A 13683-nucleotide genomic window follows, 5' to 3' on the forward strand; every position below is an offset into this window, starting at 1 on the left:
CCAGGGGTTGCGCTCTAATGGTCTCTCAGAGCCCCTCAAGGCTCATGCTCATGCAGACTGTGTCCTTCACTGCTGAGCCATCTCTTCAGCCCCAACCGTGAATTTGTTTTTATGAAAGATCTGGTGGTTCCCTTCAATCACTTTTATTTATTTATTTTGCCTTGATTATAGTAAGTCCCTCGGGCAATTCAAGGACTGTAGGTCTTTGGTTCCAAGCCTTATAAAAATTAGAGACATAGGACTAGAGTGGTGGCTCAACAGTTAAGACACTTTTGCCTGCAAAGCCTAACAACCTGGGTTCGATTCCCCACTGCCCCAATAAAGCCAGGTGCACAAGGCAGCACATTTGTCTGGAGTTCATTTGCAGTGGCTAGAGGCCCTGGCACGCCCATTCTCTCTCTCTCTCCCTATCTGTCTGTCTCTCTCTCTCTCTTAAATAAATAAATAAATAAAATGTTTTGTTTTGTTTTTAAGTGGCACACACCTTTAATCCCAGTACTCAGAAGGCAGAAGTAGGAGAATTATCATGAGTTCAAGGCCACCCTGAGACTACATAGTGAATTCCAGGTCAGCCTACCTGGGGGGGTGAGGGAAGAGTTGGAGGCCAGCTTGAGCTGTATAGCAAGATGCTGTGGTCTGTTGGCAACAAATGGAAGGTATTGTTGAGACTTAAGGAGGAATTGAATAAGGTCTAAGGAGAGCCTTCTGAGTGTGGTCAGTTGTGTTACAGACACACATACAGAGAGAGAGAGAGAGAGAGAGAGAGTGCACAGATATGACCAGGGAAGAAGCAGGTCCACCTGGTTTACAGGGCCCTACCCATCACAAAAGTAGGAAATGTTTCTTTCCTGTTTCTGTTTCACCTTTAAACCTCCTGGTTATGGACAGAGTCAACCTGAGGATATCTATCCTCCTGGCATAGGCCAGTGCACGTGGCAGGGTTTAAAGGCAAAAAGAGGGCTGGCGAGACAGGTTAGTGGTTAAGGCACTTGCCTGTGAAGCCTAAGGTTTGATTCCCCAGAACCCACGTAAGCCGGAATCACATGTCGGCACATGTGTGTGGAGTTAATTTGCAGTGGCTAGAGACCCTGATGTGCCCATTCTCTCTCTGCTTCTCTCTCTCTCTAATAAATAAATGAATAAGTAATTTTTAAAAGTTTTTTAAAGGCATAGTGATAACATTAGAGTGTGCTTTACCTCAACTCTGGGAATCCCATCAAAGAAAATACTAATTTTTTGTTGTTGTTGTTGTTGCTTTTGGTTTTTCAAGGTAGGTCTAGCCCAGGCTGACCTGGAATTCACTATGTAGTCACAGGATAGCTTCAAACTCACAGTGCTCCTCCTACCTCTAACTCCCAAGTGCTGGGATTAAAGATGTGTGCCACTACACCCGGCTTCTAAATTTAAAATATATATATATTGGGCTGGGCATGGTGGTGCAGGCCTTTAATCCCAGCACTTGGGAGGCAGAGGTAGGAGGACCTGCTGCTTCCCTGGACATACTTGTGCATTCTCTCTCTATCTTTCTCTCTCTCTCTCTTGCTCTCTCTCTGTGTCTGTAAGACAACTGACCACACTCAGAGTCTCTCCTTAGACCTGTTGAATTCCTCCTTAAGTCTCAGCAATACCTTCCATTTGTTGTTTTGAGTTTGAGGCCAGCCTGAGACTACACAGTGAATTCTAGGTCGTGTGTGTGTGTGTGTGTGTGTGTGTGTGTGTATGTATGTGTGTGTAAGGGAACTGAGAGGTGGCTCAATGGATAAAACGGTCACCACTCAAGCCTGAATACACACATTTGATGCCCATGTAAAAATGTGGGAGCCATGGCAAGCTTCTGTAATCCCAGCAAACTGAGGGCAAGATGGGAGGTGGAGGCAGGAGAATTTCCTGGAGGCTCATAGTAAGCTCAACAAAACCACAGCAGAGTGAGACCCAGTGAAAGAAAAAGAACCTGACCTCAGATGAGGTAGAAAGATGAGGAACACCCCAAAAGTTGTCCTCTGACCTCCACCTGGGAATAAACACTTCGCTAGTTTTCTGCCATATTTGCCTGAAGAAATAAACCAGCTTGGCATGGTGGCACACATCTTTAATCCCAGCCCTTGAGAGGCAGAGATAGAAGGTTCGCTGTGAGTTCCTTCCAGGTCAGCCTGGGCTACAGTGAGACCCTGCCTCGAAAAAGCAAACAAACAAAACACTGACTTCAGAAAGACTAGACGGCCTCTGTTCTGTTGATTGGAATTGTTTCCCTTAATGTTTTCTTCAGGAACGTAACCATGAAGGAGTGAACGTTACACATGTATTTCAAACTGCTTTCCTTCCCTTTACCCAGAAATAGACCTATTCAAGAAAATAATAGTAGGGGCTGGGCATGGTGGCGCATGCCTTTAATCCCAGCACTCAGGAGGCAGAGGTAGGAGGATCGCCATGAGTTTGAGGCCACCCTGAGACTACATAGTTATTTCCAGGTCAGCCTGGACCAGAGTGAGACCCTACCTTGAAAAACCAAATAATAATAATAATAAAGAAAATAATAGTAGGGCTCAGCATGGTAGTGCATGATTATAATCCTAGCATTCAGGAGGCTGAGGCAAGAGGATTACCTCAGGTTCAGGGCCAAAAACAAAACAAAGAACAGGTCTGGGGAGGTAGCTCAATGGTAGAGTGCTTGTCTGTATTTATAATGCCCTGATGAGAAAGAAAGACAGTCCCTATAGAGCCAAGTATGATAACACTTTCTGTGACACTCCCTGCATGTGGGATGCTAAGAGAGAAGTGTCAAGAGTTTGAGGGGTTGGGGAGATAGCTCGGTGGATCACGATACTTGCTTTCTAAGCCTGTCTGCCTGGGTTTAATTCCCCAGAACCCATGTAAACATAGACACAGTAAGAGGCCCTTCCATACCCATATGTTCACTCTCTCCCTCATCCATCTCTCTGTCTCTCAAATAAACAAATAAAAATATTTTTAAAAAGTCATGCACATATCTGCAATCCCAACATGCCTATAGCAATGGAAGGAAGTCAAGAGGCAGACATAGAAGGATCATCATGAGTTCAAGGCCACCCTGAGACTACATAGTGAATTACAGGTCAGCCTGGACTAGAGTGAGACCCTACCTTGAAAAACCAAAGAATAAATAAATATTTTAAAGAGACAAAGAAAAAAAGGGGGGGCTGGAGAGATGGCTTAGCAGTTAAGGTGCTTGCCTGTGAAGCCTAAGAACTCATGTTCAAATCTCCAGGTCCCACGTAGCCAGGCTCACAGTAATGCAAGTGTGCAATGTCGCACATGTGCACAAGGGGGCGCACACATCTGAAGTTCATTTGCAGTAGGCTGAAGGTCCTGGTGTGTCCGTTCTCTTTCTCTCTCTCTCTTTCTCTCTCTGTCAACACACACACACAAAGAGAAGCACACCAATATGCTGAGGGTGTCCTCTGACCTCCACTTGTGTGCTGTGGGACACATGTGCACACATGCGCGCGCGCGCGCACACACACACACACACACACACACACCATACAAATTAGAAATAATAAGAGTTTGAGGCTAGCCTACATAGCTACATAGAGAGCCTGTCTCAAAAATCCAGTAATAAGGGGGCTGGAAAGATGGCTTAGCAGTTAAGGCACATGCCTGCGAAGCCTAAGGACCCAGGTTCTCCGGGTCCCATGTAAGCCAGATGCACAATGGTGGCACATGCGTCTGGAGTTTGTTTGCAGTGCCTTGAGGCTCTGGTGTGCCCATTCTCTCTCACACACACACACTCTCTCTCTGTGTCTCAAATAAATAAATAAATAAATCCCGTAATAACAGCAAATACCAAGGGTATAGCTCAGTGGTAAAGGACATACTAACTTGTGAAGCAAGCCCTTAGTTCCATCTCCAGCACCTAAAATATAAGTAAATAAATAGCATGATATTATGGTAACAAAAGAGATCATTATTTCCTTTAAAGTGTTAGAGGCATTTGTAGTGATGCCATCTTTTTTAGTCTTGAAATATCCTCTGCTCTCATCCCTCCTACTTTAAAAAGAATTGTCCTTCAGGAAAGAAAAATGAATATGAAAGCTAGTGTTCATTTCAGCGGGAAAGGTTTCAAAGTTCGGCTGGTGTTTAACAGTGTGCTTTGATAACACTCTGCAGTCTCAGAACAGTGCTCTCTTCATAGTAAGGACTCAATCTAGAGTACAGGGACACCTTCTAGAAAGAGCAGAGAAACAAACTGTTTCTTGTACGAAATGCACCTCATCCTATAAACTGAAAATAGTACAGTGTTAATAGCAGCGTGACAAATTCTGATAAGACTTGTTTAGGTCTAAGCTGGGGAATATGGCCACATAGCGATGAGTTTAGCTAACATTGTGATGCTACAGTTAAAATGTGGGGTTTTTTTTTTTTTTTCTCTTTTCTGAACTAGACAGGAAGAAAGAGGAAGTGATTTGAGACTCCATCAGGAAAGCAAAGAGGTGATAAGCTCGAGAAAGAGTTGGAAAAGCACAAAAGGGTCAGAGACAAAAGGGTTCTCCCTTGTATTCTTAAGGTAGTTTTAAGGAAAACTGGGCATCTAGAATTTCTAGAATTGTTGTCTCCTTTTTAGGAAAAAAATAATACTTAGTTAATCCTTTGGTGGGGAGAGGGAGGAGGAAGAGACTTGACTTAAAAGATCACCTTCCCTCTCCCTTTCTCTGTGTCTGTCTCTCTCTCTCCCTGTTTGCCTCCCTCCCTCACCCCCTTTCTTCCTCCCGTTTAAGGACTTGATCCTCTAAAAGAAAAAAACAAAAATGGGTTGGGCTGGAGAGATGGTTCATCGGTTAAGGCACCTGCCTGCAATGTCTAACAACCTGGGTTCAATTCCCCAGTACCCACATAAAGCCAGATACACAAAATGGTTCATGCATGTGGAGTTCATTGCAGCTGCTAAAGGCCCTGGTATGCCCTTTCTCTCTGTCTGTCTCCTTTCTCTCCCTCTATCTCTGCTTGCAAATAAATAAATAACTAAATAATTTTAAAAATATTTTTAATCTTTATTTTTTACTTTTATTTTTTACTTTATTTTTATTTATGAGAAAGAGAGAGAAAGCAGCAGATAGAGAAATGGATGGGCCAGGGCCTTCAGCCACTGCTCCAGACAGATGCGCCCCTTTGTGCAGCTGGCTTACATGGGTCCTGGAGAATTGAACCTGGGTCCTCTGGCTTCACAGGCAAGTGCCTTAACCACTGAGCAATCTCCAGCCTTAAACAGTGTTTGTTTAAAATGCAGGGCTTCTCAATGTGGGTGGGGGGAGGGTGATCTTGCTACCCAAGCAGCGACACTGGCAATGTCCAAAGACCCTTTCTTTTTCTCAGTGCTGAGGATGGAACCCAGGATTTCACACATGCTACACAAGTACTCTAACCCTGTGCTATATCTCCAGCCCCTGAAAAAACACTTTTTATTTGTTATGACTTGGGAGGTGCCACAGGGTGGAAGCCAAGGAACTGCTAAACACCCACCCACATAAAGTACACAGGGCAGCCTGCAGCAAAGAAATACCCCCTGGGTGCCAGAGCACCCCCTTGGTGTAGTGGAAACAGCGTGGCTCTCAGGTCAGTGCTGTCCACTCCTTGTTAGGCACATGAACTTGAATATGTACATGGTGGCATGGCAAATATATGTAAGTGGGCTGAGGAGATGGCTCAACGGGTAAGGCACTTGCCTCGCAAGCACATGGGCCTGAATTTGATTTCCAGATAAAAAAGCTACGTGTGGGCTGGAGAGATGGCTTAGCAATTAAGGCATTTGCCTGCAAAGCCAAGGGATCTCAGTTCAATTCTCCAGGACCCACGTCAGCCAGATATACAAGGGGGTGCATGCATCTGGAGTTTGTTTGCAGTGGCTGGAGGCCCTGATATTCTCTCTCTCTCTCTCTCTCCCTCTTTCTCTCTCTCAAATAAATAAATAAAATATTTTTTAAAAAAAAACACCTAGGTGTGGGGCTAGAGAGATGGCTCAGCACGTAAGGCACTTACCTGCAAAGCCATAGGACTCAGGTTTAATTCCCCAGGACCCACATAAGCCAGATGCAAAAGGTGGTGCATGCATCTGGAGTTCATTTTCAGTGGCTAGAAGCTCTGGTAAACCCATTCTCCCCTCCTCAAAAAAAAAATATATATATATATATATAAATAAATTTATTTTAGAAAGAACAAGGTGTGGGCTGGAGAGATTGCTTAGTGGTTAAGGCATTTGACTATGAAGCCTAAGGACCCAGTTTCAATTCCCCGGTACCCACGTAAGCCAGCTGCACAAGGTGGTGCATGCATCTGGAGTTTGTTAGCGATGGCTGGAGGCCCTGGCATGCCCATACTCTCTCTGTCTCTCACTTTCTCTTTCTCTTTCTCCAATTAAAAAAAAGGGGGGGCTGGAGAGATGGCTTAGCGGTTAAGCGCTTGCCTGTGAAGCCTAGGGACCCCAGTTCGAGGCTCGGTTCCCCAGGTCCCACATTAGCCAGATGCACAAGGGGGCGCACGCGTCTGGAGTTCGTTTGCAGAGGCTGGAAGCCCTGGCGTGCCCATTCTCTCTCTTGCCCTCTATCTGTCTTTCTCTCTGTGTCTGTCGCTCTCAAATAAATAAATAAATAAATAAATAAATAAATAAATAAATAAATAAATAAATAAAAAGCTAGGCATGATAGCTTGTCCTCTAATCCTAGCACCTGGTAGTGGCAGAGCTGGGATCCCTGGGCTCCCTGGCCAAACAGTCTAGCCTAATTGGTTAGCTCCAGACCAATGACAGACCTTGTCTAAAAAAAAAGAAAAGAAAAGAAAAGAAAAGAAAAGAAAAGAAAAGAAAAGAAAAGAAAAGAAAAGGTGGCCAGCACTCAGGAAGCAGAGATCAGAAGATTGCTGTGAGTTCAAGGCCAGCCTGGGACTCTACAGAGTAAATTCCAGGTCCACTTGAGCTAGTATGAGACCCTAAAAAAGTAAAGAAATAAGCAGAAGCCCAGGGGGTGACATTCCCGGACCATAGTTGTAGTCACTTTAGGAGGAGCTGCTGCCGGAGCTGCCACAGCCTTGGTTCTCTAAGGAGTGTCTTCCTGCCTCTCCCCAGCCCCAGCCCTACGACAAGCAGGACAGAACAGCCCTTCCTCTTAGAAACAGCACCAGAAACCTTCCTCATCGCTAGTTCTCTCCTCCATACCCCTGCCCCATAGAAACTCAGAACAGATCCACTTATTCTTAGGATTTCCTAAGCATCTCCTTCTGCCTGCCCTCTTTCCCCGTCCCTCCCTCACCATTTCAGACCCCACCATGACACTTTGCCACCAAGCTACACCTCTCTTAATAACACTTTAGTTCTTTTTGTGTGTGTGGGGGGTGGGGTTCAAGGTAGAGTCTCACTCTAGCTCAGGCTGACCTGGAATTCACTATGTAGTCTCAGGGTGGCCTTGAACTCATGGTGATCTTCCTACTTCTGCCTCCTGAGTGCTGAGATTAAAGGCATGTGCCACCATGCCCAGCGCTTTAATTCTTTTTAAAAAAATTTATTTGGGAGCTGGAGCGATGGCTTAGCGGTTAAGGCGTTTGCTTGCAAAGCCAAAGGATCCCAGTTTGATTCTCCAGGACCCTCGAAAGCCACATGCACAAGGGATGTAGGCATCTGGAGTTTGTTTGCAGTGGCTGGAGGCCCTGGCATGCCCATTCTCACCTTCTCTGCCTCTTTCTCTCTCTCAAATAAATAAATGAAAAAAATATTAAAAATACTTTTTAAAAAATTTGTTTGTTTGTTTGTTTGTTTATTTATTTATTTATGAGAGAGAAAGGGAGCAAGAGAGAGAATGGGTGTGCCAGGGCCTCCAGCTACTGCAAATGAACTCCACACTCATGTGGCACTTTGGGCATCTAGCTTTATTTTTGAGGTCGGGTCTCACTCTGTAGGCCAGGCTGACCTGGAATTCACTGTGTAGTCACAGAGTGGCCTTGGAACTCAGTGATCCTCCTACTTCTCTGCCTCCCGAGTGCTGGGATTAAAGGCATGCGCCACCACGCCTGGCTCCTTTCTTCTTAATCTATCAAGAATTATACCCAAGAGCTAGAGAGATGGTTTAGCACTTAAGGCGCTTGCCTGCAAAGCTAAAAGACCAAGGTTCGATTCCCCAGTATCCACGTAAGCCAGATGCACAAGTTGGTGCATGTGTCTGGAGTTCCTTTGCAGGGGCTTTCAGCCTTGGTATACCCATTCTTTCTCTCTCTCATAATCTCTTTCTGCTTCCCTCTCTGCCTCTCTCTGGTATAATAAATAAAAATAAATTATTCTTAAAACATAAAAAATAAAGAATGACACCCAAGCTTGCTCCCTGGCCTCCACAGGCACACCACACATACGTGTGTGTGCGCGCACGCACGCCACGACTCCTCCATGCCTCAATTTCTTCATCTGTCAAATGGGAGCGTAACATTTTCCTTGTGAATGTGTAAGATGAGTGAGTGCATGCGATGGTCTGAGAAGGAGAGAAAGAGTGCCCAGCACAGCTGACCCCCCACAGGTCAGCTGCCATTAGCTCTGAGCGAGCGAATGGATGGGGAAGTGCCTGGGGTCGTGGCACAGGGGTGGCCTGGGGGTGGGGGCGGCTCTGCTTTGCCTGGAAGTCCATCTCTCTCCAAGGTGGTGACCGAGTTCTGTCTGGGGCCCCATTCAGGTTACACGGCAGATCCATGAGCATGAGCAGGAGAACGAGTTGCGGGAACAGATGTCAGGTTATAAGCGGATGCGGCGCCAGCACCAGAAGCAGCTGATCGCCTTGGAGAACAAGCTGAAGGCCGAGATGGACGAGCACCGCCTCAAGCTCCAGAAGGAGGTGGAGACGCACGCCAACAACTCGTCCATCGAGCTGGAGAAGCTGGCCAAGAAGCAAGTGGCTGTCACAGAAAAGGAGGTCAGTGCTTTGCACGGGCTCCGGCGGCATGGCCACAGCCTGCCCCGGGTCCCAGGCAGTGCCCGTGGCGTGCCTGCACGTGGGGCGGGACCCGGCTGCTCAGGGTAGGGGGCTGCGCGCAATGACCAAAGCTCAAGGAGCAACTGAGAGCCACTCCACAGCGCCCGAGGCACCAGGAAGGGGAAGCAGGGTGTCACTTTGCTCTGGGACCTTGCTCAGTGCAGGTCTGGGCCTGGTCCTGCCACACCCACATTTCTCCTCAAATAGTCCCGTGGTGTAGGGCCTGGGCCTGCCCTTGGCTGGTGCACATCCACCCCTGGCACAAGGAACTAATCTGGCCCCGATGTGAGGTCTCTGGTGGACTATTTCTCTGCCTCATCCATGTTCTAATTTTTTTTTTTTCCAGTAGTCTGGGGATGGAACACGGACCATCGTGCATGATAATATGAACCAGACCCTCAGACCCCCTAAATTAATTCCTAAAACATCCAAGCTGTGTGCAGTGGTATTCACCTATCATTCTAGGACTTCAGAATTAACAGGTTCAAGGCCAGCTTGGGCTACATGGTAGGACCTTGTCTCAAAAAATAAGATAAAGTAAGCCAGGCATGGTGGTGCATGCCTTTAATCCCAACACTTGGGAGGCAGAGGTAGGAGGATCACCGTGAGTTCAAAGCCACTCTAAGACTACATAGTGAATTCCAGGTCAGCCTGGGCTAGAGTGAGACCCTACCTCAAAAAAACAAAAAATAGGGCTGGAGAGATGGCTTAGCAGTTAAGCGCTTGCCTATGAAGCCTAAGAACCCCTGTTCTAGGCTCAATTTCCCAGGACCCACGTTAGCCAGATGCACAAAGGGGCGCATGCGTCTGGAGTTCATTTGCAGTGGCTGGAAGCCCTGCACGCCCTCTCAAATAAATGAATAAAAATAAACAAAAAAATTAAAACCCAAAAAATTAAAAATAGAAATAAATAAAATAATAACCACATGAAAGAAAGGGTAAGACAAAAGGTCAGAATATTACTTTCTTGTTACTGATAAGCATTTAAGGAGTGATGGGTGGGGTGAGGTGGGATTCCTGTAATCCTGGTGCCTGGGAGCTAAAGACCAAGAGGACCAGGAGTTTGAGGCTACATAATGAGTTTGAGGGTGGCTTGGGGTACGTGATACCCTGCTCAGCTCAGTGGCTACCTAGCATGTGCAAGCCCTGGATTCAATCCCCAGCACCGCATACAAAATGGCATGGTGGTACATGACTATAATCCCAGCACTCAGGAGGATCAGAAGTTTAAGGTCATCCTCAACTGCACAATGAGACCATCCTGGGGTTACATGGCATCTTGTGTCCAAAAAGTTGTTTAAAAAAAAATGGAATGATGCCAATAAGAAAACAAGCTTAGTATTATTTTTTCCCCTGAGGTAGGGTCTCACTGTAGCCCAGACTGACCTGGAATTCACTTTGTAGGCCGGCCTTGAACTCATAGCAATCCTCCTGCCTCCTGAGTGCTGGGACTAAAGACATGGGCTACCACACCCAGCCAGACTTAATACCACTAAACAGAATTCAACAGATTCCTTCATCTAGGTATAGGCGTTGCTAAAACCGGGTCAACTTGCCTGGCCCCAGTGAATGTACAAGGACTGCAAATGCAAGGGTGAACATGTGCTCCTGTTGGAAGTTGGAGTTAGTGGGGACCCGGTGCCAGGGAAGCTTCCCTAAGGAAGCTGCCACACAGAAGGAAATGGGCTCTGGAAGGAAGAGATGCTCTCCCAACAGCCATTCACATAGAAGGCACACAAAGTTCTGCCCAGTTCTGGGGGCTCTGATTAAATAAACCACTCCTGTTCTTTCCTGGGAATTAGACTTTGCAAGTATGTGGACAGAGCTGTTTGTAATAGAAGCGCTGATACTGGGTGGAGTGGCCTAGTTAATAAAGTGTGTGCCTCACAAGCATGAGGACCAGAGTTCCATCCCCACATCCCACATTAAAAAAATAAAATTTAAATTTAAAAAAAGGGCTGGAGAGATGGCTTAGCGGTTAAGTGCTTGCCTGTGAAGCCTAAGGACCCCCCATTCGAGGCTCGATTCTCCAGGATCCAGATGCACAAGGGGGCACACGCATCTGGAGTTCGTTGGCAGTGGCTGGAAGCCCTGGCATACCCATTCTCTCTCTCTCTCTATCTGTCGCTCTCAAATAAATAATTTTTTTTAAAAAAGGGTGGGTATGGTGGCGCACGTTTATAACCCCAGCACTGGGGAGGTGGAGACAGGTGGATCCCTGGGGCTCACTGGTCAGTGGGTCTAGCCTAACTGGTGGGCTCCAAACCAATGGGAAACTCTATGTCAAAGAAGGTGGACAAGGGTTGTCCTTTGGTCTCCACACACACGAGCACATACATGCACACTCCTCTGCACACACATAAACACACATGTGCACAGACCCAAATATAAATAAAGAAAAAGACAGGCTTGTGATGGAAGCTGAAGGTGGAAAGAGAGATGACCAGAATCCCAAAGCCCTCTGTTCTCGCTACTACGCCCTCACCTACACGGGTGCTTTGCCCAGGGCTGTTCAGAGACCCAGAACTTAGAGCAGGGCGCCGTGAATCTCGGCACTTGGGAGGCAGAGGTAGGAGGATCGCCATGAGTTCGAGACCACCCTGAGACTACAGAGTGAATTACAGGTCAGCCTGGGCTAGAGTGAGACCCTACCTTGAAAAAAAAAAAAAAAAAAACAGGTTACTTCCAAGAATTCCTAGGTATTGGCTTAAGTTTTGAGGGATCTGTATTTCATCCATCCATGTAGGAGTCCCCAAAATGCCATGGTACCTGACTGTTAAGGATTGTAACAGATGCCCAAGAAAACAAAAATACCAACTGCTTTCCTTTATGCTTGATGTGGTTCCACCAGGAAAGCTGGTGGTAGGAATAATTAACTAGTTAGAGCTTGATTCTTGAGATATTACTAATCAGCTGTGGTTATGGATTCATTGTTATTATCTAACCCTCTAGCTGCTGATACGATAAAAATCCCTTATTATAATCTTTAGTTTGTCTTTCCATCTCATGAATATTTTTGTTTTTAGTAAAATGTGTTTATAGTCTCCCTTCATATTTTTTCCTATTTGGAATGTATTTTTCTCTTTAATTCTCTCTAATGTTTTTTTTTTGGGGGGGGGTAGGGAGAGTCACACTGTAGCCCAGGCTGACCTGAATTCACTCTGTAGTCTCAGGTTGGCCTTGAACTCATGGTGATCTTCCTACCTCTGCCACCTGAGTGCTGGGATTAAAGGCATGCATCACCATGCCTGGCTAATTTTTTTTTTTAAGAGATGAGTATTATTTTTAACATATATATGTTATATATATATATATATATATATATATATATATATATATATATATATATATATGTGGTCCCATTCTAGCCCAGGCTAGAATCCACTACAAAGTCTCAGGGTGGCCTTGAACTCATGGCGCTCCTCGTACCTCTGCCTCCCAAGTGCTGAGATTAAAGGTGCACGCCACAATGCCCAGCTACATTTTTTAATTTATTTAAGAGAGGGAGCTTCTTTCACTCGGGAGACAGAGGTAGGAGGATCACATGAGTTTGAGGCTACCCTGAGACTCCATAGTGAATCCCAGGTCATCCTGGGCTTGAGTGAGACCCTACCTTGAAAAAAAAAAAAGAAAGAAAGAAAGAGAGAGGGAGAGAGAATAGGCAGAGAGAGAGAGAGAGAATGGGCGTGCCAGGGCCTCCAAGCCACTGCAAATGAACTCTATATGCATGTGCCACCTTGTGCATCTGGCTTATGTGGGTCCTGGGGAATCAAACCTGGGTCATTTGGTTTTGCAGGCAATTGCCTTAATTGATAAGCCATCTCTCCAACCCTATTTATTTATTTATTTATTCATTCATTCATTCATTTGTTTATTATTTAAGAGAGAGGGAGGGAGGGAGAGAAAGAGGCAGAGAGAGAAAAAGAGAAGGGGTGCATCATGGGCTCCAGCTGCTGCAAATGAACTCCCGACACATGCGCCACCTTGTGCATCTGGCTTTACTCGGGTCCTAGGGAATTGAACCTGGGTTCTTTGGCTTTCAAGGTAATTGCCTGAACTGCAAAGCCATCTCTCCAGCCCTAAAATAATTTCATTTATTCATTTGCAAGGAGACGGAGAGGGAGAGAGAGGAAAGGAGAGAGACAAAAAGAGAATCAGTGTGCCAGGGCCTCTTGCTGCTGCAAATGAACTCAACACATGTGTCACTTTGTGCACCTGGCTTTAGGCAAGTACTAGGGACTTGAGCCCAGGCTGGCTGGCTTTGCAAAGAAGCGCCTTTAACCACTAAGCCATCTTCCCTAGCCCTGAATATATTTTTCCAATACTAATATTTGGGGTGTTTTCTTTGTGATTTTTAAAGGTAGGGTCTCACTTTAGTCCAGGCTGACCTGGAAGTCACTGTGTAGTCTCAGGATGGCCTCAAACTCACAGCGATCCTCCTACCTCTGCCTCCCAAGTGCTGGGATTAAAGGCGTGCACCACCACGCCCGGCAATAATTGTTTTTAAATACAAGAGGGTAGGACTGGAAAGATAGCTCATTTGGTAAAGTGCTTGACATGTAACCTTGAGGACCTCATTTTGATCTTTAGAACCCAAATAAATTATGTGGTACGGTGGCACAAGTTGTTATTATTATTATTATTATTATTATTATTATTATTATTATTGCAGCACTGGAGAGGCAGAGAAAGGCAAGCTCTGGAG

General features: G+C 45.9%; 1 protein-coding gene across 1 annotated transcript in view; it reads left to right on the forward strand.

The window, feature by feature from the left end:
• The window catches only part of Taok3 (TAO kinase 3), a 245934-nt gene that overhangs the window by 199059 nt on the left and 33192 nt on the right, over positions 1-13683 (forward strand). The window contains exon 15 of the mRNA XM_045132485.1: positions 8682-8918. Coding sequence (XP_044988420.1) covers positions 8682-8918 — 237 coding nt within the window. The remainder of the gene's footprint in view (positions 1-8681; positions 8919-13683) is intronic.

Source organism: Jaculus jaculus, chromosome 13 (assembly GCF_020740685.1).
Source record: "Jaculus jaculus isolate mJacJac1 chromosome 13, mJacJac1.mat.Y.cur, whole genome shotgun sequence".
NCBI classification, from domain to species: domain Eukaryota; kingdom Metazoa; phylum Chordata; class Mammalia; order Rodentia; family Dipodidae; genus Jaculus; species Jaculus jaculus.